At 36.7% G+C, this 24,096-nt stretch overlaps 3 protein-coding genes across 5 annotated transcripts; all 3 read left to right on the forward strand.

Moving 5' to 3' along the window:
• Positions 1–147: 147 nt before the first annotated feature.
• Positions 148–4,464, forward strand: LOC129409231 (interleukin-1 receptor type 1-like). Its single transcript, XM_055154748.1, has 8 exons — positions 148–260; positions 808–1,036; positions 1,251–1,431; positions 2,413–2,560; positions 2,872–2,934; positions 3,032–3,155; positions 3,241–3,386; positions 4,137–4,464. Exons 1-8 carry the CDS (start codon positions 209–211, stop codon positions 4,271–4,273), a joined length of 1,080 nt encoding a protein of 359 aa, XP_055010723.1. The 5' UTR covers positions 148–208; the 3' UTR covers positions 4,274–4,464.
• A 649-nt stretch (positions 4,465–5,113) lies between these two features.
• LOC110173029 (interleukin-18 receptor 1-like) lies at positions 5,114–16,536 on the forward strand. The gene is made up of 10 exons (XM_055154747.1): positions 5,114–5,253; positions 7,267–7,456; positions 8,045–8,225; positions 9,202–9,352; positions 9,818–9,880; positions 9,968–10,091; positions 10,171–10,316; positions 10,457–10,600; positions 11,086–11,238; positions 15,731–16,536. Exons 1-10 carry the CDS (start codon positions 5,121–5,123, stop codon positions 16,060–16,062), a joined length of 1,617 nt encoding a protein of 538 aa, XP_055010722.1. The 5' UTR covers positions 5,114–5,120; the 3' UTR covers positions 16,063–16,536.
• Positions 16,537–17,481: 945 nt separating this feature from the next.
• LOC110172967 (interleukin-18 receptor accessory protein-like) lies at positions 17,482–24,002 on the forward strand. Of its 3 annotated transcripts, none has more exons than XM_055154594.1 (13): positions 17,482–17,691; positions 17,764–17,941; positions 18,018–18,065; positions 18,996–19,152; positions 19,964–20,132; positions 20,535–20,600; positions 21,228–21,354; positions 21,432–21,592; positions 21,892–22,026; positions 22,470–22,556; positions 22,628–22,768; positions 23,256–23,371; positions 23,547–24,002. In XM_055154594.1, exons 1-13 carry the CDS (start codon positions 17,640–17,642, stop codon positions 23,760–23,762), a joined length of 1,653 nt encoding a protein of 550 aa, XP_055010569.1. In that variant the 5' UTR covers positions 17,482–17,639; the 3' UTR covers positions 23,763–24,002. The 3 variants fall into 3 exon arrangements, with proteins under 3 accessions (XP_055010569.1, XP_055010568.1, XP_020794591.2); XM_055154593.1 differs by having other exon boundaries at positions 17,483–17,691; positions 21,889–22,026; XM_020938932.2 differs by lacking the exon at positions 18,018–18,065 and having other exon boundaries at positions 17,484–17,691; positions 21,889–22,026.
• Positions 24,003–24,096: the final 94 nt, after the last annotated feature.

The raw sequence follows: 24,096 nt of genomic DNA on the forward strand, positions 1-24,096 counted from the left end.
TACATGGTCTTTACTCGGGAATGCCCTTCTTATAAAGAGATTTGTATACTTTCGGTTTAGTTTTTTTTTTTTTTTTTTTTTTTTTGTGGCCTTCTCACTGTAGAAAGTATAAACATGTCTCTGCATGTTTTCAACATCGTGACAAGACCTGAGTTGAGTAACCTATAAAAGAGCAGCGCAGCTTTCTGCGCCGTTAGACACGATCAAGATGCAGACATTATTGCGCGTCTTTTTGTTGATATCTCTCTCTCTGCTCACAGGTACATGATGTGGATTTATTTCGCTTTTAGTTTTTTATAATAGGTATATTTTTAAGGACTTCTTTTTTCTTTAAAATGTTTTTTTTTTTTTTTTTTTTTTTTTTTTTTAATTATATTAGCGTATAGCCTATATTATATTCAAATTACAATCAATTTGAATTATTATTATATGTCAGTTTAGTCTTGGCTAAATAATGTCAGTGAATAAAAAGTATGGATCGCTTTTTTTTCTCCTAAATGAAGTAGGCTATTGTATTGTTTATAGCCTGAATGGACAAGTTCAAGTGGCACTGACCAATAAATGATAGATTCCTAATATGTTCGAGTTTCACAAGAAGGCTTCGTGGTTAATTTTAAAATAAAATCATCTTGAAGCAGCATCTGACATTGGAAGTGGTGGAGGCGACATCTAGTGGTGAAAGTTGAGATTGACAGTAGACCTCGACATAGCCAATACTTGAAGGAACAGAGCAAGACAACGTATATATATGGGCATACTGTGCTGTGTATATTATTATGTTCTGCTTATTTGTTGATGTTTCCTCAGATGTTTGTTGTGAGGAGGTATTTGTCCGGGCTGGGGACATGGTTGTACTGCAATGTCCCAAAAGCAGAAGAACCATGGCAAGCACACCATCCTGGGCCAGTTACACGCCTCAAAAGAAGATTTTAACCAGTGACACAAACTCCACTGCGCCGCTCCTGATTCACAAGAGGAGCTTGGTTTTACTGAAAGCCTCTCCAGACCATCAGGGGAAATACTCCTGCTCTGTGGGGTAAGGAAAAAAACTGCTTATTGTAGAATTCAGTTATCACTATTTTTATAGGCTTTGTGAATGCGATATTTTGATTACTTTTACCCATTTTTATTTTATTTTGAATCGTTAATTGTTACAGGCAGACTTTTGTAAACAGTTCATCTTTGAAGGACTGAATAACCTTGTGAATTCTGCTCAAATGTTTATAGAACAATTATGTATCTACTGACAGGAACAAGACATTTTGGTCCCAGCTAGTTGTCTTGACTGCAGTTTCTGATGGTAGCCACTCGGGGGCGCAGTACACCACCACCTGCTTCACTGGGGACAGCTGCACTTTAAGATGTCCCATCTCCAACGCCCCTGCATCAGACATACCCTCGATGACCCGCAACGGCATCACATGGACTAAGGTGCAAAGACAATTTCATCAGTGGCTATTGATAAAAAGTAAAATGTTACAAAACAACCAAGGGCGTGCTATTATAAAATCTTTTCACGTAATTAACATGTTTGTGCCACTTTATAATAACTACTAGACCTTTGTTGGCCTTAATAAAGCGTGAACAAATTGTTTATTAAGAATGATTCAGTTTAGTACTTGAGCGGTGACTTCCAGGTGGGGTGCGAGAGACAGTTTTCCCTATTAATAATATTGCACTTTGTCATAAAATATCCCAAAAGTTTATTCACAAATGTTTAATGTTATCTTTTCTATCTGTGACTAGACCCATTAACTTGTTATATTACAACAAAAACCCACATTTTAACTGTATTTATTTTAGCTGCCCCCGCTCTGTATTAAATATTATTGGCCTGTTGTGATGCCATCTGAAACACAGTAGTTAAGTAGTTATAAACCTTACTATATGGTGAAGATTAAACATTTGAATTATTATTATTATTATTATTATGCCTTATTTGACACCAATCTCCTGCTATTTTTGCATTGGATTAATTATTACTGTTTCTAGTTTTGCTCTTTGTTATTATATTATATTGTGATGTGTGAGCCACTATGTCCAAATAATTTCCCTTGTGGATCAACAGAGTTTGTCTAAGTCTTTGTTCATGATTTAATAAGACTAACTAAAGTGTGTTTTTATAAAGGTTATTTAAAGTTTAACAGTAAGCTACCCAAAACCACATTCAACTCTTTATTTTTCAGACACTATTTTGTAACCACAGGCTATAGACGTCTCTTCAGAGTTTACTTATAGACTAGTGTCACTTTCATAACAGCAAAACCTCAGAAAATTACTCCTGTAGTGCAGCAGTTTCTCCCTCAACTGAGAAAATATTAAAATAAAAGACATACTATAGCAATAACATTTCTACATCTATGCATATTCTTGTGTTTAGTAATGGTTTTAATACAATGGCTTCTGTTGTAGAGTGAGAGGACACTGTTTAAAGACGTTTTGTTCTTCTCAAGTGTTGAGGAGACTAATCAGGGGACTTACGACTGCACTCGTTCCTATCTCTACAAAGGTCAAACTTATAACATGACCTACACCAACAAACTCTTTGTCAAAGCTCCAGGTAATGTATACTTCAATAAGTAAAGTATTGAAATAATCTAACCAAAATAGAAATTATCATTGTTTTAAGACCTATGTGAATATCATATTGAATTCAATATTATGCTCTTATCAAAAAAATAACTGCTACCCATTGTCTCCATGGAGATGTCATTGCTTTACTGCTTTATTACTTTTAGACAAGTTTAAGCCACTTTTACATGTTTGTAATAATTTAAGAATTATTATGAAAATATTGTATGTTTCTGTCTCTGCATATCTCTACAATCTCCATACCTATTTTGCATGACATTTTTACTTCTGTTTTCTCAGAACCACCGGCAGATGTTAAGATAATTTCACCGCAGCATGGTGCAATTTTTGAAACTGTATTAGGTAAAAAAAAAAAATACTGTAATACTATGAGTTATAAATGTTTCATTTAAAAACTTTTATTTTGTTGTTTATTTTATTGTTTTAATAACTTTTCTAGGTTCTGGTTTTGTGATCAACTGCATAGCTACGTTATCCTCAGATTTTGATGAGGTATTTTGGATGACTGACACATCATCTGTGGACTCTGATACAAATTTGAGAGTCTTCTCCAACTCTACAATGTAAATATATCACATCTCTGACCCAAACATCTCTTACCGCAAATGCAGATATAAATGGATTGTGATTATTCTCTCTTGATTTCAGATTATCAGATAACAAGGAGATACAGATGACAGCATCGCTGATCTTTAAAGAGGTTTTAGAAGAAGATTTGTCAAAAGATTTCACCTGCAAACTTGAATCTGTGTCAGTGCCATCAAGCTTTGTGACAATCTCTCTGGAACAAAAAAGTATGTTACAGGGAACAAAAAGAAATTCTTTCTTTTTGAAGACTTTACAAAATTACAGAAAAAAAATGTTATGATAAATTAACATTTCACTCACTACTGATTGTTGAAATCCTATGTAGCATATTTTGGGTTGTTATGGTTCTGTTTACATATTTGATTTTCAACAAAAATGAGAGCTAGCTTGTGACTGTAATGTTTTTGAGTCAGTTCGTTCTGGTCAGATTGTGTTAAAATAAAGTTAGTTCATATTACAGTCTGACAAATCCTCAGACAGAGCATGCCCACAGTTAGCGCCATACTCCCAGTGAATGTTCACAACATCAGCTGCAATGTATCAATATTATGTATCTTTCAATATAAAAATATTATATAAAAATGTTATTTAGAAAAAGTGCAAATGTGTATATTGTCTATAAAAAGAACTGCCAAATAGCTGACAAAAGAGCAAAAAACATGAACAGAAAGTGGTTCTATAATCATCCAAACAATGGTACTATAAAGTGCTAAATCAGCATTTGATGGTTTAATTTGGCAATGATATCAAAAATCACAACATTTACTGGCACATTTGAGGACATTTCTGATTAATTGCATTTTTTTTTTTTTTTTTTTTTTTTATGAAAGAAAGAGTAAAAAAAGTTTTTAAAAGATCACTCTTCACATTGTTCTCAATACCCCACAGCCTGGTGGTTCGAATGACATTAAATCTGACATTAAATGTGATTCATTACAGTTTTTTGTGTTTTTTAGAACAAGAAACATCAGATTTTCCTATTGTCCTTTGTGTGTCCATTGTGGTCATACTGTTGGGGACTGCTGCAGCTGCTCTGACTTGTATTAAATTGAAAAAAGATCTATACCACCTCCTGCCACCACAAAGGAGATGAGAGGAACCGTTTATTGAGATACGCCCTGGTCCTGGCTCTTTTATAATAATAGTATAAATGGATTATCTTATATTGCACTTTTCTAGTCTCTCACAACATTATTTATTCACTCATAATTATGAGTTCTTGTTATGTAAATGTATTCAACTTTATTTATTAAAGATCCTGTCTCTTGTGAGCTTTAAGTCATACCTGAAGTTGTGTTTTGTTTCATTCACACTTTTTAGGTAATCCTTCATGATTAGATTTCAGATTAACAACTAGTGACGGTGTATGGAGTTTAAAACACAGTGGAGTACGTCCTGTATTACCACATGACATCACAAGGTGGAACAGAGTGCGGAATCATTATAACATAGATCAGAAAATAGCGTAATATGGGCTCTTTAAGGCACATTCAGTTTTGATGAACACTTAAGCAGGACAAGACCTAGAGGTGAAACATCTTGGGTGGAGTGTCAGCCACCTGTTTGTCTCCATGGAGATGTTACTGCTTTAGCTGGAGTGTTCCACAGCATGGCATTAAAATTAAACATATCTTACTCTATGTGACGTCACCGTGCCAAGTTCTGTGGAGTGGAAAGACAAACAAATGTATGTCTGCATGTTTTGAGGTAATTAAATAAATGCTAATAAAGATAATCATCCATTGCATCTATTAAAAAAATTATATATAATATTTTAGTAACTATGGCCTGTTTCTTGGACATAAGGAATGAGGAATCCCCCACAGAATTTTTAACAGCCCCTTTCCCCGGTTTAAATTTGTCATTTCCTTCAAAAGTTCAGTGGGTGTTTACAAAAAAAACTGTCAGCATGGCCTTAGTTTCATTTCAGTGATGACAGCATGGTTCAGGGAAGTCTCCAAAAGTCCTTTTCTGTTGACATAAATCATACCGATCCAAACCAGTGGAAACAAGCCAACAGCAACATTATGGTGAAAGCTCTGCTCCTTCTGCTGTTTCTTTATGCAGTCAATGGTAAGTGTTTGACAGTATTTGTCAAGATATTATAGATATGCACTGTGTAACTTTTCTGGTGGAGGGTCTTGTATACCTGTTGTCTCCATGGAGATGTTATTGCTTTGCATGGAATATTCCATGGTATGACATTAAACATATCCATCTAGCATTTATTCATTACAGGTCTTTCTATTGCTGAAAAATAAAATAATTCCTTTTGTGTTATAGGGATGAATCTCCACAGATCTGAACTGTAATGTAGTGTAGTGCTGGATCAATAGACAAAGCAATAGTATTTCCATGGAGACAAGCAGGTAGCGGACCATCCACCAGAAAAGTTGCACAGTGCACTTTAAGAGTAAGAATAATTATAACTGTAACATCTGATTAATCATATCAAATCAGTGTAATGGGAAGGACAAAACATTAAGTGATGCATGAAAAAGAGAATTTGATAAACAAAATCATGCAATGAAAATGTATTACTCAATAGAAATAAAAGTTGTGTATGGTGTAACGTATGCAAGCAAATTTTTTATTTCCTGCTTAATTTTTTTTATGGTATTTCTTTTTAATTTTGCAATATCTTTAGAACAGGAAGTCAGAAAACCTCAGCTACTTTCATAAGCTGATAGGACTAGGTATTTGCCAAGTATTTCGCAATACCACACTGTACATGCATATACTTGGAAAAGCGGTCTAAACATTACATTGGTATTTTTATTATGTAGAATAAGAAAATGTATTGGAATTTCATGTTTAACATTCCCTTAAATGTCAGAACACAATTAACTTATAAATAACTTGCTTTTGCAGCTCTGCAGATTTAATCTTAAAGGTGCACTGTGTAAATTTTGTGGCAGGAAAGTCTGCCACCTGCTTGTCTCCATGGAGCTGTTATTGTTTAGTCTGGAATGTCCCAGTATGGCATTCAATGTATCCATTGTTGCATTTCAATAACATCTTTTTTATCAGCCTAAAAACATGCACTCTGGGATGGGCTAGCCTCTCCACAGATCAGACATGTAACCCAGCCCTGCAGTGTTACATGTCTTCATAGAAAAAAATACGTGTAATGCCATTCTGTGAAACATTCTAGGCAATATCTCCATGGAGAGAAGCAGATAGACCGTCCACCAAAGAAGTTACACAATGCACCTTTAACACTAGTCTAGCACTAGTCACCATCAGCTTTTTTTTTTTTTTACCAGTAGATAGCCTTTTTCAAGCTCACCTATGCACTGTGGTCTTCTTCTGTGAGGCCAAAGCTTTCACCCTGTCAGACAGCAGTAACATAGAAAGCATCTAGTGATGTTATGTGAGAATGCAACATGGCCAATCTAATTACGAATAGAAATTATTCATTATAATTTCGATTTGTCAAATTATAATGAATAACAATTATCTAAAAGCAGGATGAGGAGTTTATACAGGCATCTCTTTGTTGTTTAGGCATTTATAACACTCAAATTATACAGCAGTCACTGCTTGAGCAAAGGTGTAATATTAGACAAGATAACCAGTCCCCCTTATGCCATCTCCACGTGTTTAAAGTATCACAATACAGCGTCTATAAGAAGTCTGCAATATATATTGTCTTATTGGTATTTTGAGTACAACCATAACCTCTACTTCATTATTGTTTTTCATACAGACACAATATAAGTAAGCGTTAAATAGCAGTGCATTATGTAGTTTTAACACATGACGAGTGGTGCAGTTTCAAGTGCATTGAAACTGCATAATGCACATCTCCATGTTGTTTAATGTGCTTATACCACAGCTACAAACTGAAATGTCTCATCTGTGAAACTGAAAAGCATATTCACTGTCTGTAAATCTCTCAAATATCAGTTATTTCAGTGTCGTAAATTAAGCTAGTCCCTCCATTCGGCTCACAGCAGTGGAGCATTTTCACCTGTTGCTATGGTGATGTTATGGCGATGGCTGTAGTGCAGTGAAATAGCAGGTAGCCTTTGAAATTCTCTGACTGTGATTTTGCTAACATCTGAAAAACTCTGGTTCTTTTAGGGCTGAGTGTGGAGAAGATATGTGCAAAGTCTGGTGAGATGGTGGCGCTACAATGTCCCAGTCAAAAGCCAAATGTGATCTGGAGCCTTCCTCACAACAAAAATCAGAGCGACCTCCTGATCACTGATGGGACTCTGGTTTTACTCAGAGCTTCAGAGGAGCAGCAGGGACACTACTCTTGCTCACATAGGTAAAAAAACCAAACAAACATAATTATTACAAGAATGTTATTTACCAAGTCTTCCATGTAGGCAAATAACACAGATTTAATCAAAACAATATGTTCATATGCCTAATATCAGAATATTAGAATGGAGAAAAATATGACCTGACCAAACGTCTCATCCAGACTGTGGCTCTATGCACAGCAGCGCACTTAGGTCTTAAAGCTAACATCGACTTTTATTAAAATCATAAAATATAAAATAAACATGTTTTAATAGTTATTATGACCCAAATTTTGCATTAACGTTAGCATTGACATTAACTTTAACATTGCTTTCTAAAAGCAAAAGCAAAAGTGGTGTTATCTGGTGAAGTGTTTTTAACATGTTGTCAGTCACATCCACCCACAGCCCCCTGTTTACTGCCTGTCTTTAAATATTTATAAATTTTAATGTGTACTGGCAAAACCCCATAGAGATCAAATTGGACAGGAAGTAGTGACACTACAGTGTGGTTGCCAGGTGCTGATGTGCACAAAGCCTGTTACTTAAATGATTTTACCGATATTAAATGACATTTCATTTGTATTGATTTTTTTTTCTTGTTATAATAGTGCATTTAACAAGACATTTGACTTGAGAGTGTACACTACCCTGACTGGTGACTGTGAGAATGTTACGCAGTACAGAACGCTCTGCTTTAGTGAATACACCTGCACTCTGGACTGCCCAGTCACCAACACTCCTCCAAAGACCAGTCCAGATCTTACCAGCAAAGGGGTCACATGGCAACAGGTATTTATTTATTTAAAAAATATTGTAGCTTATTGTAGCTCTAAATTACTCATCTGCTAGTTGTGTCCCACTTGCTTAAGGACCATATACTCATCTTCTCAAGTACTTTACAAAGATGTGTCTGGACCATAGAACAATAAATCCATGATCTGGACAAATCCCAAAATTCAGATGAGCGAAAGATGAATCAGCCAATCAGGGACATTTTCAAAACAAGCACGGCTACTTAAAAGGAAAAGAGAGAGGAAAAAACAAAACTCAAAACCGCCTGAGTCGTAAAGAGGTGGAGAAGGTGGTGACCAGGCTGAGAGATCTTCTTTTGATTATTGATACTTTGCACCTGAGGTGTGACGCTAGCTGAAAACACTATTCTGTCAGACAAATTAAAGAACCTTGAAAAGCCAATAGGTAGCCAATAGTTTTTCAGTTAGTCACTCACCTTTTAGAGCAAAGGAGAAATTTTTGAGCGAATATGTTTTGCAGCATATCCAAGATGCTTCTTCAGTTCTGGTCATATTGATGTTGGCAATTACCAGAATAAGACCAGAACTGAAGAAGTCGCTGCATGAGCTGCGAAACTTATTCAATCAAAAAGAACTTTTGTCCAGGGACAGAATTGAATTTCTCCTTTGCTATGGATACCTGCACAACTGAGGCATTACACGATCTTTTTTTTTTTGAAAATCAAACACCTAAACAGGACCGTGAATGCTCGTATTGATCACAGGCTTGTGTTTTTAAATCATAAAACACTTTGGCAGTGGTTGCTAATGTGTGCATTGTGTCTCCATGGTAACGGTGAACGTTCCACCATATAGATACAGGCAAAACACCCCCAGCGTAATGTCACAGCAAAGTATCAGTACGGAGAGAACTAATTTGGATCTCAGGCTAGTGGTCCACTCATTCCCGTACAAAACATGTCTATATTGTTATTTGTCATTCACTCCAACCCCATCTCCTAACTCTCTTTTAGGATGGTAGGATCCTGTCAGAAGATGACAAGTATTACTTCCCAAGTGTGCAGGAGACTGACCGGGGTGTTTACATCTGTGTGAGGTCATTTCTGTATGGTAATCAAGTCTATAACACTTCATTCACCGTGACACTGGAACTCGAGCCTGAAGGTAAAGAGCTCAAATGTGATGCATGTTTCTTAAGACTTTGTGTTGTTCTACCATGTGTATAAAGTAATGGATGAAGGGAGTGGGACATCACCCATAAAGTTATTGGGCAAATTTGAATCTAGTTTCATATTAAGAATGGGAATTTATTTATGGACAAAATAGTAAAATAAAAACACCATGATCATGTGGAGCAGGTTAGTACAGACATTTTAAAACCAAAATGATGAGGCTCACTGCAGCAGTTACAGGGAGTGTCAATTGGAGCCAAAGTCGATGGACCGGAGGTGGCCCCATATTCACTTCCTATCTGAAATGCAATAGCTAATGGGTTAGTTATGTCCATTTATATCTGTTATATCTATTGTGTGTATGGGTGAGTTGTTCCTTGGTGTAAAGAGCTTTGAGTGTCCATGGGAGATAGAATAACTATATAATTTGACCATTTCCTATTTAATTGTTTTTCAGAGACTATTAAAAATGAAGGGATCATCTCACCACATCCGAATCAAGTATTTTTTGTAGACTTGGGTGAGAATTTACATTATGTCCCCATTTTACACTCTACATTTACACTACATGTTTCATCATGTTTTAATTTAAATGCATTGTTTATAGGATCTCCTCTGGTGATCAACTGCACAGCGCTGATATTTTCAGATTTTCATGAGATTTACTGGAAAATGTACGACTTTTCGATAAACTCATCAGCCAGTTCGAGGGTGCACGTTTCTAATTCAAAGTAAACATACTTATTCCACTCTTTGCACTAAATATGAAAAATGTGTTCACAGTTTAATATATAATAAATATGTTTCCAGTGAGATTTTGGATGACGGGGAAAAGTCTACAGTCTCTCTCATATTTAAAGAAGTTTCTAAGGAGGATCTGTCCACAGTTTTCACCTGTAAACTAGAGTCTACATCCCAGCACCCTGTCTGTGTCAACATCACTCTGGCACTAAAAGGTTTGAACCAAAATTATCTTAAATTTGGTTTATAGCTGAAAAAAAAAAAAAAAAAAATATATATATATATATATATATATATATATATATATATATATATATATATATATATATTTTTTTTTTTTCAATTCTTCTCACAGAGCGCCCCTCTTATGCTGCTATGACGAGTACTGCTGTCGTCATCCCTGTTGTCATGGTTATATTTGTGCTGATTTACATTAAATACAAGATTCACATCACTCTGTTCCTGAGAGACACCTTTGGGTGCCACATCAGAGCTTCAGGTACAGCCTATGTCCTCCTCTCTGCAGTATTTATAGTTCATATCCAGAGGTTAAGTGTAAGAGTTTTAGAGTTTTAGGTTTAAGAAGAAATTATGCGTTGTAGTTTTCAGACACCATACTTTTACTCCTACTTATAATAAAGTATTTTTACAATAAAATATTTCATAATAAAATATTTTTATTGAAGTAACTCTTACTCTTACTTTTGGTTACTCTTCCCACTGTGAGTAACTCTACAAGTGACTAAAGCTTTATGTTGACAATATTAAATATTAACATTTGTGTTTCTTACAACACTCCTTCAGATATTATTTCATTTTTCTCATTTTCTCACCTCTGTATCTCAAAACTAGTATGGCAGATTTGTGAGACTGGTTTAAGATTTGTAAGCAGTAGCTCATGACCTGATCTAGTGGTGACGGATTATTTGAGAGCAATTCACCCTTTACTACAATAAAAAACTACATTTCTTCTTATTTGTTTAGATAAAAGGAGCTATGATGCCTTTGTAATGTACTACATGAGTGAGCAGGGACCAGGACTCAGTGAAGATGACAGAAGAACTCTGCAGAGTGTGTTAGAGGATAAATTTGGGTACAGTCTCTGCCTCTTTGATCGTGATGTGCTTCCTGGAAAAGGTGATGATTCATTGATATAAATCACTTCAATATGATAAATATGATAAATATATATGATAAGCAAAAATATTTTTTTAAATCGCGATTAATCGCTCGAACTCATGCAATTACTTGCGATTTTAAAAAAATATTTAATCGCAGACATTAATCGCATGTTATACGCAAAACCAATTAATGAATTAAAAAGTAGAGTATAGCGCTCTTTTATTGGAAATGTAAATGAAAGAGCCATGCATTTGTTGTGCAAACAGCATTTCTTTCACAGGGGAATCCTCAGAGCCTTCAAGGTATTCAGGAAAGGCTCAAGAAAAAATACTGAATGGACGTTTGTACTACTAATATATTTATTGAATATTTTTTATGCTGTGAGTAATGAACACTACACTAGTAATCATTTCTAGATCTAGAATTTTTCTAGAATTTCTAGATAGTGTTATAAACTTGGATTGATATTTCTTAGGGTTAAAGGTTGTATGGAGGATTTTTTTTTGTTTCAAATTGTCAATGATAGCATTATAGAGATGCAGTAGCCTTGTAATTATGATGACCAAAAAAAAGATAATAAAAATTCTAGGGGTGTCAAATTATCGCGTTAATTGCGATTAATTAATTACAGTCATATTTAGCGCGTTATGTTTTCGCGTTAATCTCATTTTTAATCTCTAACTTTAGTGTTTCTGTATGTGAGTTTCTTTATTATAAAACCTGTTTTTATGTGTTGTTGGGACAACAACACACACACACAAAACACATTTATACATTTTTTTTATTTCGGCAATTCCACTCATTGCCGGAAACTCACACAAAACGCGCGCAGTAACAGCGACGTAAACGTCATGTTAACGTTGGCGGCATCAGTCGCACAATGGACGAGGTCGAAGAGCCAGTAGAACAGAGTCAGCAGCGCACAGGTAAAAACACGTTCGTGTCTTGGAAATTATTCTCCCGACGTGAAATATAAAAGAAAATAACAAATATAATATCGCCTGAAAACAACCTGCATAGGCTCATGATGTCTGCACTACTGTCCTATAGTGACCTGCCACATGAGGGGACACGCACACAAACACACACAAATACACACAAATACACACAAACACAAACACACACCTTCATCATCGTCATTAACCTGAGAACGCGCGGACCACGTTTCCTTCCGTAGACACTGCGCGGACATCGCTGTCCTCCCGTGAGCCGCGTGTGGACCGTGTTTTCTCGCGTACGCGGCGTAAACCGCGCTTCCTCCTGTGCGCCTCTAAACCAGAACTAACACCAAGACTAAAACCGGGACTAACCCAGTCCAGGACTAAACCAGGACTAAACCAGAACTAAAACCAGGTCTAAACCAGGACTAAACCAGAACTAAAACCAGGTCTAAACCAGGTCTAAACCAAGACTAAACCAGGTCTAAACCAGGTCTAAACCAGGACTAAACCAGGACTAAACCAGGTCTAAACCAGGTCTAAACCAGGACTAAACCAGGTCTAAACCAGGACTAAACCAGAACTAACACCAGGACTAAAACCAGGATTAATCCATTCCAGGACTAAACTAGGACTAAAGTAGGTCTAAACCAGGTCTAAACCAGGACTAAAACCAGTGATCTCATATATATTTCTCTATCAATAATATTTTTAATATGGTTAAGGAAAGACTGGACTTTTTATTGTCTTTAAGTAGACAAAAGTTATTATGTTCAGATTTCCTCGTCTTTGCTACTTTACAACAAACAGTTTCTTATTCATGGAGACTTGGGCTCAACAGCCAATTTGGAGAGATTTGTTAAACAATAAATGACTTTATAAAGTCACTTTTTTAAATCTATATTAGTCTTTTGATCTGCCACAATAATGTAATAATGAATTTAAATGAAAATACCTCAAATTGAAGGCTTTTCTCAGCAATTTTTAGGTGAGATTAAAATGAGATTAATTAGATTAATTAATTACAGATCATAATTAATTAATCTCTCAATTTTTTTAATCGCATGACAGCACTAAAAAATTCATCAACTCTGGACGTGGTGGGGCCAGCTAAACATTTGCCAATAGATAACGACACTGCCTCGTTATCTGTTAGCTGACAGGCTGTCAATCAATCTCCCTACGTTTCTAGCGTAACTGACTTGCCTGCGCGCCGCCGGTACGTGGTTTACGTACGTCTGTCACGCAGTCCACAGACGCAAGCCGCACAGACGCTGTTTACTCCACCAACACAACAGTTCTTAGCGGCTTTTTTTTACCTATATCTTCCTCGCAGTTAGCACAAAGTTTGTTGCAATGGCAGACAAGAATCCAGGAGCAGTTAGCCGCAAAAGAAAGTCCGTTTTTGAGATTGCTGAAAGAAGAAGACAAGGGGAAAAGCAGCTAAGCCAAACTAATGCCGGGCGTACACTGTGCGATATTTTCGGTCGTGTCACTCAGCCCCAGCTTAAACTGAACGACCAAATCACAGGGTTTAACAGTTCACAGCTCACGAATCATGTTCTCACACTGAACGAACCGATGCTCGGATGCGACTTTTCTGCTCACACTGTACGTTCACATAACGACCGAAGTTGTCAAAGTTGTTGTTCCGGAAGTAGAAAACCACAGATGTGCGGAGACACAATGCTGAGCCACTTCTGCGTCCGTGCATGCGCAGTCTGCCATATTCTGGCAAATCGGTTTGTGGAACAACTTCAACAGAGCGAAATCCTCACGAGAGGCGACTGGATTTCAAACAAGTTTGATTTTCTTGAGACCTACGAATGTCGATCGGGAGCTGGTCGTGAGTAATTAATCGGTTCTCTTTACCCCATGTAAACTACACGAAGCACGACATACGATGATGCCAAAACTCGGTCCGATTCCCAAAACAGTCGCAAGAGCGAAAAATCGGCTCAAAAAGGGTAAAAAATCGCACAGTGTACGCCCGGCCTAAGGTGATTCTTGAAGATTCATTCAAGCCATGATGCAACTGAAGCAGACGCAGGGTCTAAAGACTGACGCACTGGTCGCAAAATTACTCCTGGACAGGTCACTTCTGCTTAATATGAAAACGTACTTTATTTCCAAGAGCTAGTCAAACGTTTTTCAGGACACGAAAGCGATATCCTATGTCTGAAAACGTAATTTTCAAGGCAAAGAAAGAGTCCGCTTGCTGCTGCGTGTTGTAGCTAGTTCATTCGCAGTGAATCTCCGCGCAACCTTCTCCTCACCCCTTTCCTGCTCCTGTCCCAGCTGCCCGTTCCGCTCTTCCCCCTGCTCCTCACTTCTCCGGGCACGGAATCTCCGCGCACCGCTCCCCTCTCCTCTCTCCTCTCCCTGCTCCCTGCTCTGCTCTTCTCCCTGCTCCTCGCTTCTCGTCCGCGCACGAAATGTCCGCACACCCGCTCCCCCCGCTCCTCACTTCTCCGCCTTGCCTAACCAACACTGTAGTTAGTTGTTTACAAGTCATGTGCAGCGCACCGGCTGTAAACAAACCTGTTTCTGGCGTAAGGAGGAGGCGTTTCTACGTAGGGAGCTGTAGGGGAGGGGGGGTGGTTTCACGCATGCGCAACATTTGAAAAAGGATTTCTCGTTCCTTGGAAAATCCTCTATACAACCTTTAATATAATGGAATGGAAATGGACCAATCACATTTTTTCTTCCAATGGTATCTGGGTAAATCAGTTACTCCAGCACTGAACTAAAGAAATAAGCTCAGGGCCCGCGGCTCGCTGAGGCTCGGGCACGTTGCATCTCACGTGGTCAGAAAAAAGTGAAAAAAGTGTAAAGAAAAGACGTCAAACATAAAGAAACGCTCGCGGTGGACTTTTTCAAAATAAAAGCCAGTGAGAAACAGACGTTTACAATAAAATAAATAATAAAAACTGCGTTAACGGCATTAAAATAATTGTCGGCGTTAATGACTTAATTAGTTAACGCGTTAACGTGCCCGGCCCTAATATATGTATATTTTTTACTATTAGTACAATCCACTTTATTTCTACAGCACATTTTATAAACAAAACTGTGTCCAAAGTGCTGCACATATAAAGATGACAATTTAGACACTTTTTTTCTTTTTTTTTTACTTTTCTTGGTAAAAAAATAAACACCATAGCCCATAAAACAATAACAATAAACAAACTGTAAATGCATCCAACAATTTTGATTTTTGCTCCAAACCACATGAACCTCAAGAAGCCACACAATCTTCTGTCTAGAACTTTTGCCCCAATAATAGAATTTAATTTTCTTTTGCTAAGGAACCTAACTGGACAACTGAAGGACAGAGGTATTCAAATTACATGCTCTTCCTAACAGTGTTTTTAGACTATCTAAATACTTTTTTCAGTGTTTGGTAATGTGTGCATTGTTTCATGATGGTAATTGATAAATATTCCTCCAGACCAACAGACCCCTTTGTCTCAGCCCTGTCTACTCCCCTGACCCCCAGAATGATGTCACTGCAAAGCATCAATGGGGCTGACTGTTTCATTGTCAGTCACTCTGCTTGTTTGTTACAGCTATAGCTGATGCAGTGTTGGAGTGTGTGGAGCAGAGCCATGCAGTGATCTTGACCCCCTCATCTCCAGATCTCACCTTTGAGTCTGCTCTCCTCAGTGCCATCCACAAAGCCCTGGTGGAACGCCAGACCCGCCTGGTTTTCATCAAAAATAAACCCACAGAAAAAACAGAGGCAATCGTACAGTCAGAGACCTTACAGATGCTCACGGATATGGGAAACTGTGTCACATGGGAAGGGTCGCTTGCTTTGTCATCTTTCTTCTGGAAAGAACTGAGATATCACCTCCCACCTGTAAAAGAGCCTCACAGGATACCACTGTTACCCCAGTAGTCATTTATAATGTGCAACAGATGCTATCAATATTTCCTGTCTGTGCCAGGCATTGGAGGCATTGCTCTGTCTGAAGCTCTGGCCTACTCATATTAAACTTAAATATGAGCTTTATTTACAATCTGACCCTAAAGACTTTTGCTTGTCCAAAAACGGCTTTCAGTGATAATCAGAATTAATTCATTAATGGCATTATGAATGGTGAAACATCTGAACTTTACTAAAGAAAAAAAAATGTAAAAAGAAAAAAAAAAGTGTTATGTGTGTGATATTATTTTGTTGTAGGTATGAAGCTGAATGTACAGTTATGACTGACTAATAATGGCATTTTAATTGTTGGGTTTGACATCACAGCATTCTGTAATCTGAAAACCACTCATATCGATAGGAATCAACTACTTTACTTTTCCTACACCTTTTTGAGCCCAAATGCAGTATTGCCTCATAATGTGTGTATTTATGTATGTCAAATAAATATTGAACTAACATTTAACTAAAACGTGTTTAATTCTACAGTCTTAATGATTTTCATTTTGTTTGTATTTTTCTGTGTTTAGTTATCAAAGGGTTTGTCAACATGTACAATCTAAGTTAGGTTAGTTTATTTGCCATTTGTAGTTAAAAAGACATAGGAAAAAAACGTGTGTAAAAAGCTCAAAGTGCACCATGAGACACAACAACATGAACAATCCATAGACAATCATTACAGACAACATTTTCACTGTGAAATAAAGATACAAAGATTAAGTATCTAAAATATTAAATTGCTACGTCAAAGTTCAAAGTGCATTGTTCAAACGTATAACAGCTTGTGGAAAGAAGCTGTTAGCATGACTTATTTTATACAATATTTTTACTCAGACAACTTAAGTATGTATTTATTTAGATCTCGGAGACTGTTGTCACATCATTCTACAAAGGCTAAAAAGGCTACAAATTTGGGTCTAGAGTCTGGACTTTGCATATATTTTCTATTTTTACCAATATAATCTGGAAAATTATGGTTGAGAATCTACTCTGGAGAAATGCAGTTCAAGTTGGGCTAATACATTAGTTCTTATCTATTTATATTTGTATTTGAATCAACTATATAGCATATATTTGCCATTGCCAGATAGGGCAATATATACTAATTCTGGTCACAAGAGGACAGGGCCAACAAACACTATGACTTTGAAGATTCATCAGGTAGCACTGATTTAGCATTACATATTACATTACAATATAGATGGTTTTCGTGTGATGTACTCTTCCTAGTCTTTCTATATTTAAACAATGATGAAAGCGTATTTCTCATGCAGATGTTGGTTAAAGTCACCCAACCTGGAAGCAGTTACATGGCCTTTCTGAAAACAGCATGAGTAAAACAAAACTTGGCTACGATAACCACGTATTTTTACTTGACGCACACGAGGGTATGCTTTTGTAATAGGAAGTGGTTTGAGTCTCAACACAGTGATGAAAGATGTTTGTCTTTGAACTGTTAGACCTGTTGCTGCTAATACTACAGATGGAAAATTTTGTCAGATGGAGATGGTTGTTTTGACATGAGCAAGTACTGATATGTTCCAGCAAAAATGAACATTATTATGCTTTGTTTAGCCTGTGTCTCTTTGACAGTGTGCAAAGGTAAGATTTTTAAGTAAACTTTGAATGTTTAAAAGTCTAAATATTATGTATGTATTTATTTATTGAACACAGATCTTCATCAGGAGCCCTCACCAACAATGCACTACAAAACTATCAATGGAGAAGTGTTTATGATGCCATGTAAGAAGTGGACAAGGATTGAACAGGAGATGTCTGCAGTGACTGAGAACAGCTTTGCTCAGTTCAAAGCTGAAGTAGCACACTCAGGAAATTACACATGTCTAACCAGGTAAATAACTTCAATAAATGTGTAAAAATCTGTGTAATGCCATACATATTTTCAACATTTAAACATTATACTGTAGGAAACATCACTCAACTTTAACTCTCTGCACTCTGAGAAGCACAGAGAGGTAAAAGTTATTGTTTTTATTTTATTGAGTAATCCCCAGTCATCAGAGTAACAAGTACCAAGGGTTTCGAGAAGTTGACTAGATTGTTACAAGCTGAAGACATTTCACAAGAAGTTTTTAATAGTTGATATTCTATTTAAAGGTGCACAATGTTACTTTTGTAATTATTTTGTGTTGTGAATGTTCAACAGTATTTCTATGATCTAAGGCAGTGTTTCCCAAACTTTTTTTTCTAGGGAACCATATTTTAAAAGTCACAAACCTTTGCGACCCAAGTCAATAGACATTATTTGGAAATCACAAAATAAAGGTGGATTTGACCATTTTTGAACATTAAATCAGGATATTTTATTGTTGACTGAGTGATCGTTACTCAAGTTTTAAACAAGTGGAGATTAGAGTCTGACAATATGACCACACTCAACCTTTCGAACTTTAACTAAAGGGGCACAATGTAACTTTTCTGTTGGAGGGTATGTTATCTGCTTGTCTCCATGGAGATGTAATTGCTTTAGCTGCAATGTTCCATAGTATGGCATTAAACTTCTCCATGGAGACAAGCAGTTGACATCTCCAGGCCTAAGTACAAGTCACACATCAGAAAGTTATTTTTTTATAGCTTCAATTTAAAACAGTGAGGAGTTCTCCTAATGTTGACTGAACATTGCTCCTTACCAGTGCAGATGATGGTAGTAGTCTAAGGTTTTGAAAGGCCCAGATGCTGTGGACCTTCTTGTGAAGACGGGAATGACTCTGATCCATGAATACCTGGAGCAAGGACTTGGCGGGTGGGGGTCCCCTCATCTTAAAAGTTACCTTCCTTTAAATAAAGTGTAACTCACAGTTGATAGGTTAGGCTGTTGCTATGGTTAACTGCTGTAATAATGTATAACTTCAAGAGTTTATTTTAAATGTATCTGTGTTGTGCAGTGGTGGTTGGCAGGTCCTCCATCTCCAGGTTGTTGATAACACATTGGGATGTTGGAGTGCCGAGAAGAGCAGAGTGACACTGTATATCGGAATTCGAGGACAAATCATATGTCCAGGGCACAGCTGCGGCAACAGCACCAGCACTGTCTGGTACAAGGTATAGACACATATAGAAATGTATTAAAAAGCCTACATTACACAAAATTGACTCTTGTGAGCGTTAAGCCATGTTAAAATGCTGTTACGGCCTCAAAAACATACCTGGTGTTGTGTTTTGTTTCATTCACACATTGAGTAATCCTGAAATTTCAGTCTATGGTCTACATCTCCAAAGCTCATCAACCTCGTGATGTTATGAAGCAGTAGTTTTAAAGTTAAGAGCCTTTTGTTCTATAGAGATTAGCAATTCCAGGACGGAAATGATGTAAATGATTCTAATGACAGTGTATGGAGTTTAAAAACACAGTGGAGCACTTCCTGTATTATCACGTGGCTTCACAAGATGATTTCTGTTCTCAAAACACTCAGGCTAAATAAGTGGGGTTTGCGTGTTAAACAGGTGCCAATGAGACAAAACACAACTCTGGATTTGTGATGAGGAGACAACAGTATGACAGAGATCAGAAAATTGCATAATATGGGCCTTTTATGTAATATAAATCACATCACTGTTACATCATTAGATATGTCCTGTGTTAGTGATGTGGTCTGGCCTGTATCTCTGGAAATTGATGATAATTTCTTTAGTGTGACTGCTGTCAAGGGTGTCTATATATTTCTTTTTCATGTAAATTATTATTTTTATTCATTCTTTCATATTATATCATCTGGAGACTGTTATGAAATCATTTAGAGACTTTGGAGACTTTGGAGAAATTAACATATTCAACTGTGAGTATTACATTTGTGGTTATCTATCTGATCTTTTTATTTGTTTGTTTGTTTGTTTGTTTGTTTGTTTTTAACAGGGAAACAGGACTGTGTCTAAGTCAAAAAGAAAAATATCTTGCCCCACTGGACACCATTGCCTACACACAGTACAGAAACATCACAATGGTGTGTTCTTCTGTGACCGAGATCTGAGAGAGAGAGGGGTTAACTGGACCATCAGGAGCTCTATCACCGTAAAGGCTTTACGTAAGTCTGTTATGGGCAAATGTGTAATCATGTTGATAAGTACTGTACTGGGCAAATAAAGCATGTAAGGTACATAATCTAGTTCATGACATTTTGGTTGCCAACCCCAAAACCACAGGCTTCCTTGTTTTCACTTCTGTGGTTATGCCCTAATACATGTATATATGTGCTATACACCTTTTTGAAACCACTGTGGCATAAGAAACTGAGTGAATCTTGTTCTAATATTGATCAGTGTAACCTTATATTTAGTTTATAGCCTAAGCTAGAACATGCTAACATTATGAAACCATTAAAATAATTACAAATGCATGTATCAGACTACTACTTTTATATAAAAGTACTGATTTACTCACTTTAACCCCACTTTAAACTTTAAACTTGTTTTGTTTGTGACATTAGATCGTGGTATATACCCTCCAAGAATCCTGCGTCCAGAGAATAACTCAGTACAAGAGGCGGAGCTGGGTATGTTTCTTTATAATATAGTAGCAGTAAAATAGTGAAAATAGACACAGGTTATTGTGTATGTCTTTTTCGAGCCTTTATCCATACTATAATAATCCGTGTAAATGTTCCCTCATCAAAGACATACATCACCTGTGTTGTGCTTCATTCTCACTTGTTCCATGAATCCTGAAGAGGTCTTTCACTGAGTCTCAGAAATCACTTAAAAATTTATCTGGATTATTGTGTCACAGGAAATTTTTTTAAGTCTCCTGTATTGTTTTTAAGTCCACAATCAGCCTCGTTCTGAGCATTTCTACCGTCAAATTACATTCATTACGACTGCATGCCTGTATTACCACGCGGACTGCAATGCTTAGTGAATGTTTTTTCATGATTCATTACCATTGCTGAGATGGAGTGCTACAACGAAATCCAATGCAGATGCATTGTTATTTTAAGTTCTAAAAAGTGAAGTGTCCTTTAACAGGGTGACAGTAGTTCAGAGCATTTGTCCGCTGATTTGAAGGTTGGCGGTTCAAATGCTGCTCTTGGCGTAAACATAGAGTGGTCAGATCCACTGACACAAAAAAGCTATATAAAAATGTAACCATTTATCATGACCGTTCTTTCTGTTCTGAAAAATAGGTTTGAATTATACACTAAGATGTGTGGTGGATTTTCCTGAGGCAGATCCACCAGGAGCCATCCAGTGGTTCCTGAAAAACAATGGCTATTTAAAGAACATGACAATGGAGGAGATCGAAAATGAAGAGTATAAAGCACAGCCACTATAATCTCACATTCTTAAATGAAAATGTTTTAATAAAAATGTGTTTTTTTCTGATTCAGAGTGAGTGATTCAGAGAGAGTTAAAGTGGAGCTTCGGGTCATTGGAAAAGCCGTGATTGAACAGGTGACATCCCAGGACATAAACAGAACATACATCTGCATTGCCCAAAACACATCTGGAAATGACAGTGCAACAATCTACCTCAAGAAGAACAATAAAAGTAAGCAGTTTTACTAGGTTAAAGGTGCACTGCATACATTTTCAGATGGGGGTCCACTACTTTGGAGATACTGCCACTTTGCCTTTATATATGATACTGTATTAAATTTATATAAGATGTATTTCAGTTACAAACTGAGACTGAAAAGTTTAATGCTATACTTTGGAATACTGAAGGTAAAGCAATAGCATCTCCACAGAGACAAGTGGCGGGCCCTCTGCCTGAAAAGTTACACAGTGCAACTTTACTTTTCTTTGGTAAATAAATGTAATAATTATGTGCTTTTTATGTTATAGTAGAATGGTCATCTCTGATTGAATACACTTTGGGACCAATACTGTTTGTGTCAGGTCTGGGGATTGTTGTGCGTGTGAAGTGGCTGGAGATACAGCTCATTCTGAAATCCCGCTGGACTTTTGATAAAGCAGATGTAGGTGAGGTGATACTGGGAATGCTAACTGGAGGCACTGATTTGTCTGAGGCTCTGTTAGACTTTAGTCTGAGCTTTATTTTAACACAATCTGACCAGAAAGAACATGATTTGTCCTCTTAAAAAAGTCTCTTACACATAAAATTAAAGTCACAAGCTAGTTAGCACTGGCCAACAGTTTTCAGTTAGTCCTGTCACCTTTTTATTGAAAATCAAACACCTAAACAGGATCATGAATGCTCGTATTGATGGCAGGGTCCTGAAACTGTGCTTTATAAATTCATTTTGTATGTTACAAAATACAGTTTAATGTAGGTATTCAGTATTCTGTAACTAAATACATTCTCAGTATTCTTCCCATTACTGCCAATATGTCAACATACCTTTTACAATACCTCATACAAGTACAATATGGTCTGTGCATTCATTCAAATGTTTCTTAATCAGGTCACAAAGACTTTGATGTATTTTTATCAAATGTGTGGAGTACCACATCTATGGAGATGGTTTCTTCTCCTCTGAGACACAACCACGGTAGGTCACAGCACTACAATGTAAATATGCTTTTTGTAATCAGGTTGATAATTTACAGATGTCATTTTTAGATGACCTATTCCCATTCTGTTTGGACCCTCTCCAAGTGGAAGTGCCTTCAGAGAGACTGGAGCTGCTCCTCCCCCATGTGTTGGAGGACCAGTGGGGGTATCGCCTCTGCCTGTTGGACCGGGACTTCCTGCCAGGGGGAGGTCAGTGTTGCACAGAGACAGGGTTTCGTTGGGTTATTTTGGATGAATAGATGTTAAGTGTTACTACCAAAGAGCCAAATATCACCCAATGTACATTTATATATATACCTATTTAATCTCTCCAATCAAAATAATTTTGCCAGACTGCTGTGACTGGCTTAAGAGGGCCACTTTATTTATTGCATTGCAGTCAGTTAATCAGAAAACAGGAAAAGTTGGTTATTTAAAAAATTACAGGGCAAGGACACCAACACCTCTCCAATTAGTCCATTAGTAACTGAATTTGAAGTTTATTATTTTATAAACCCTGACCATTGGAGGTTTGTAGTTTAGGTAATAATAAATAATTGAAATTAATAAATAATATTAATGTCTGCAAACAATTTAATTAATTATGTGAATGTGAATAGGCTACTTAGAAATATATATATATATATATATTTTTTTTTATCATTGTTGTTAACTCATTATTTGTTAAATCTTGCAGCTTACACTAAGGACGTGATGAATGCTATTCAAAAAAGCCAGATGCTGATCTGTCTTCTGTCGGCTGAATACTTCTCAGACAACAATGCTGTATTTGTGCTAGAATCAGGAGTACAGGTACGCACAGTTCTTCAATGATGTACAATCTTGTATTACATAACAAAGAATATGACCACAAACGTTTGTTGTTTCGTTTAACTTTAACATGTACATCGCGACTTTCACTGGAAAACAAAAATCTGTGTTTCATTTTGTTTTTGAAATGATTGTGGTTTTGTTTTCACACCTTTAGGCGCTGCTGCAAAACTCCGGCTTCAAACTGCAGCTAATATGGACAAAAAAGGCCCCCGTTTCCTTGCCACAGTTGGACCCACCACTTCCTGTTGTCATTCAAAAAGCTTTAAAAGTTCTACCAGCTCTCAAATTTACATCTGCAAAAAACACTGACTTCTGGAGGTGTTTGAGGAAAGCCATGCCCCGTCAAAGACTCTCCTCTCTTCAGAAATGAATGGTACTTCTTTTTAAAAACCCAGATTTATCGCAAGTCAAGGAAATTTCCACAGCTCAATTGACATTTCTACATTTTATGGAAATGTGTATAATTTGGGGCTGTGCAGTTAATATATAATTTTAATAGATTTTTAATCAAGATTCAATCATTTCTAATCAGCAATGATCATCTTAAGTCTTTTTAATGGAGAAGTGTACAGCCAATTCTCTGTGATTAAAAGTATGTGGTGGAGCAGAATTCAGCCTTGGAAGATTTTTTTTTTATTAAGTCTGCATTGTTTATGTTCAATTTGAAAGATATTTTTATTAGTTTTTGATCTGAACAAATGAGA

Source organism: Boleophthalmus pectinirostris, unplaced genomic scaffold, assembly GCF_026225935.1.
Source record: "Boleophthalmus pectinirostris isolate CB_2022bp ecotype Guang Dong unplaced genomic scaffold, ASM2622593v1 HiC_scaffold_19, whole genome shotgun sequence".
Classification (NCBI taxonomy): domain Eukaryota; kingdom Metazoa; phylum Chordata; class Actinopteri; order Gobiiformes; family Gobiidae; genus Boleophthalmus; species Boleophthalmus pectinirostris.

Excerpts from the sequence above, each read along its gene's own strand:
- LOC129409231 (XM_055154748.1), top strand. The coding sequence starts at position 209 with ATGCAGACATTATTGCGCGTCTTTTTGTTGATATCTCTCTCTCTGCTC. Across the intron at positions 261-807 it reads ATCTCTCTCTCTGCTCACAG|ATGTTTGTTGTGAGGAGGTA; the intron begins GTACATGATGTG and ends ATGTTTCCTCAG. Across the intron at positions 3,387-4,136 it reads AATCTCTCTGGAACAAAAAA|AACAAGAAACATCAGATTTT; the intron begins GTATGTTACAGG and ends TGTGTTTTTTAG.
- LOC110172967 (XM_055154593.1), top strand. The coding sequence starts at position 17,640 with ATGAACATTATTATGCTTTGTTTAGCCTGTGTCTCTTTGACAGTGTGC. Across the intron at positions 22,557-22,627 it reads TCCTCTGAGACACAACCACG|ATGACCTATTCCCATTCTGT; the intron begins GTAGGTCACAGC and ends TGTCATTTTTAG. Across the intron at positions 23,372-23,546 it reads TGCTAGAATCAGGAGTACAG|GCGCTGCTGCAAAACTCCGG; the intron begins GTACGCACAGTT and ends TCACACCTTTAG.
- LOC110173029 (XM_055154747.1), top strand. The coding sequence starts at position 5,121 with ATGGTTCAGGGAAGTCTCCAAAAGTCCTTTTCTGTTGACATAAATCAT. Across the intron at positions 9,353-9,817 it reads ACTGGAACTCGAGCCTGAAG|AGACTATTAAAAATGAAGGG; the intron begins GTAAAGAGCTCA and ends ATTGTTTTTCAG. Across the intron at positions 10,092-10,170 it reads GTGCACGTTTCTAATTCAAA|TGAGATTTTGGATGACGGGG; the intron begins GTAAACATACTT and ends ATATGTTTCCAG.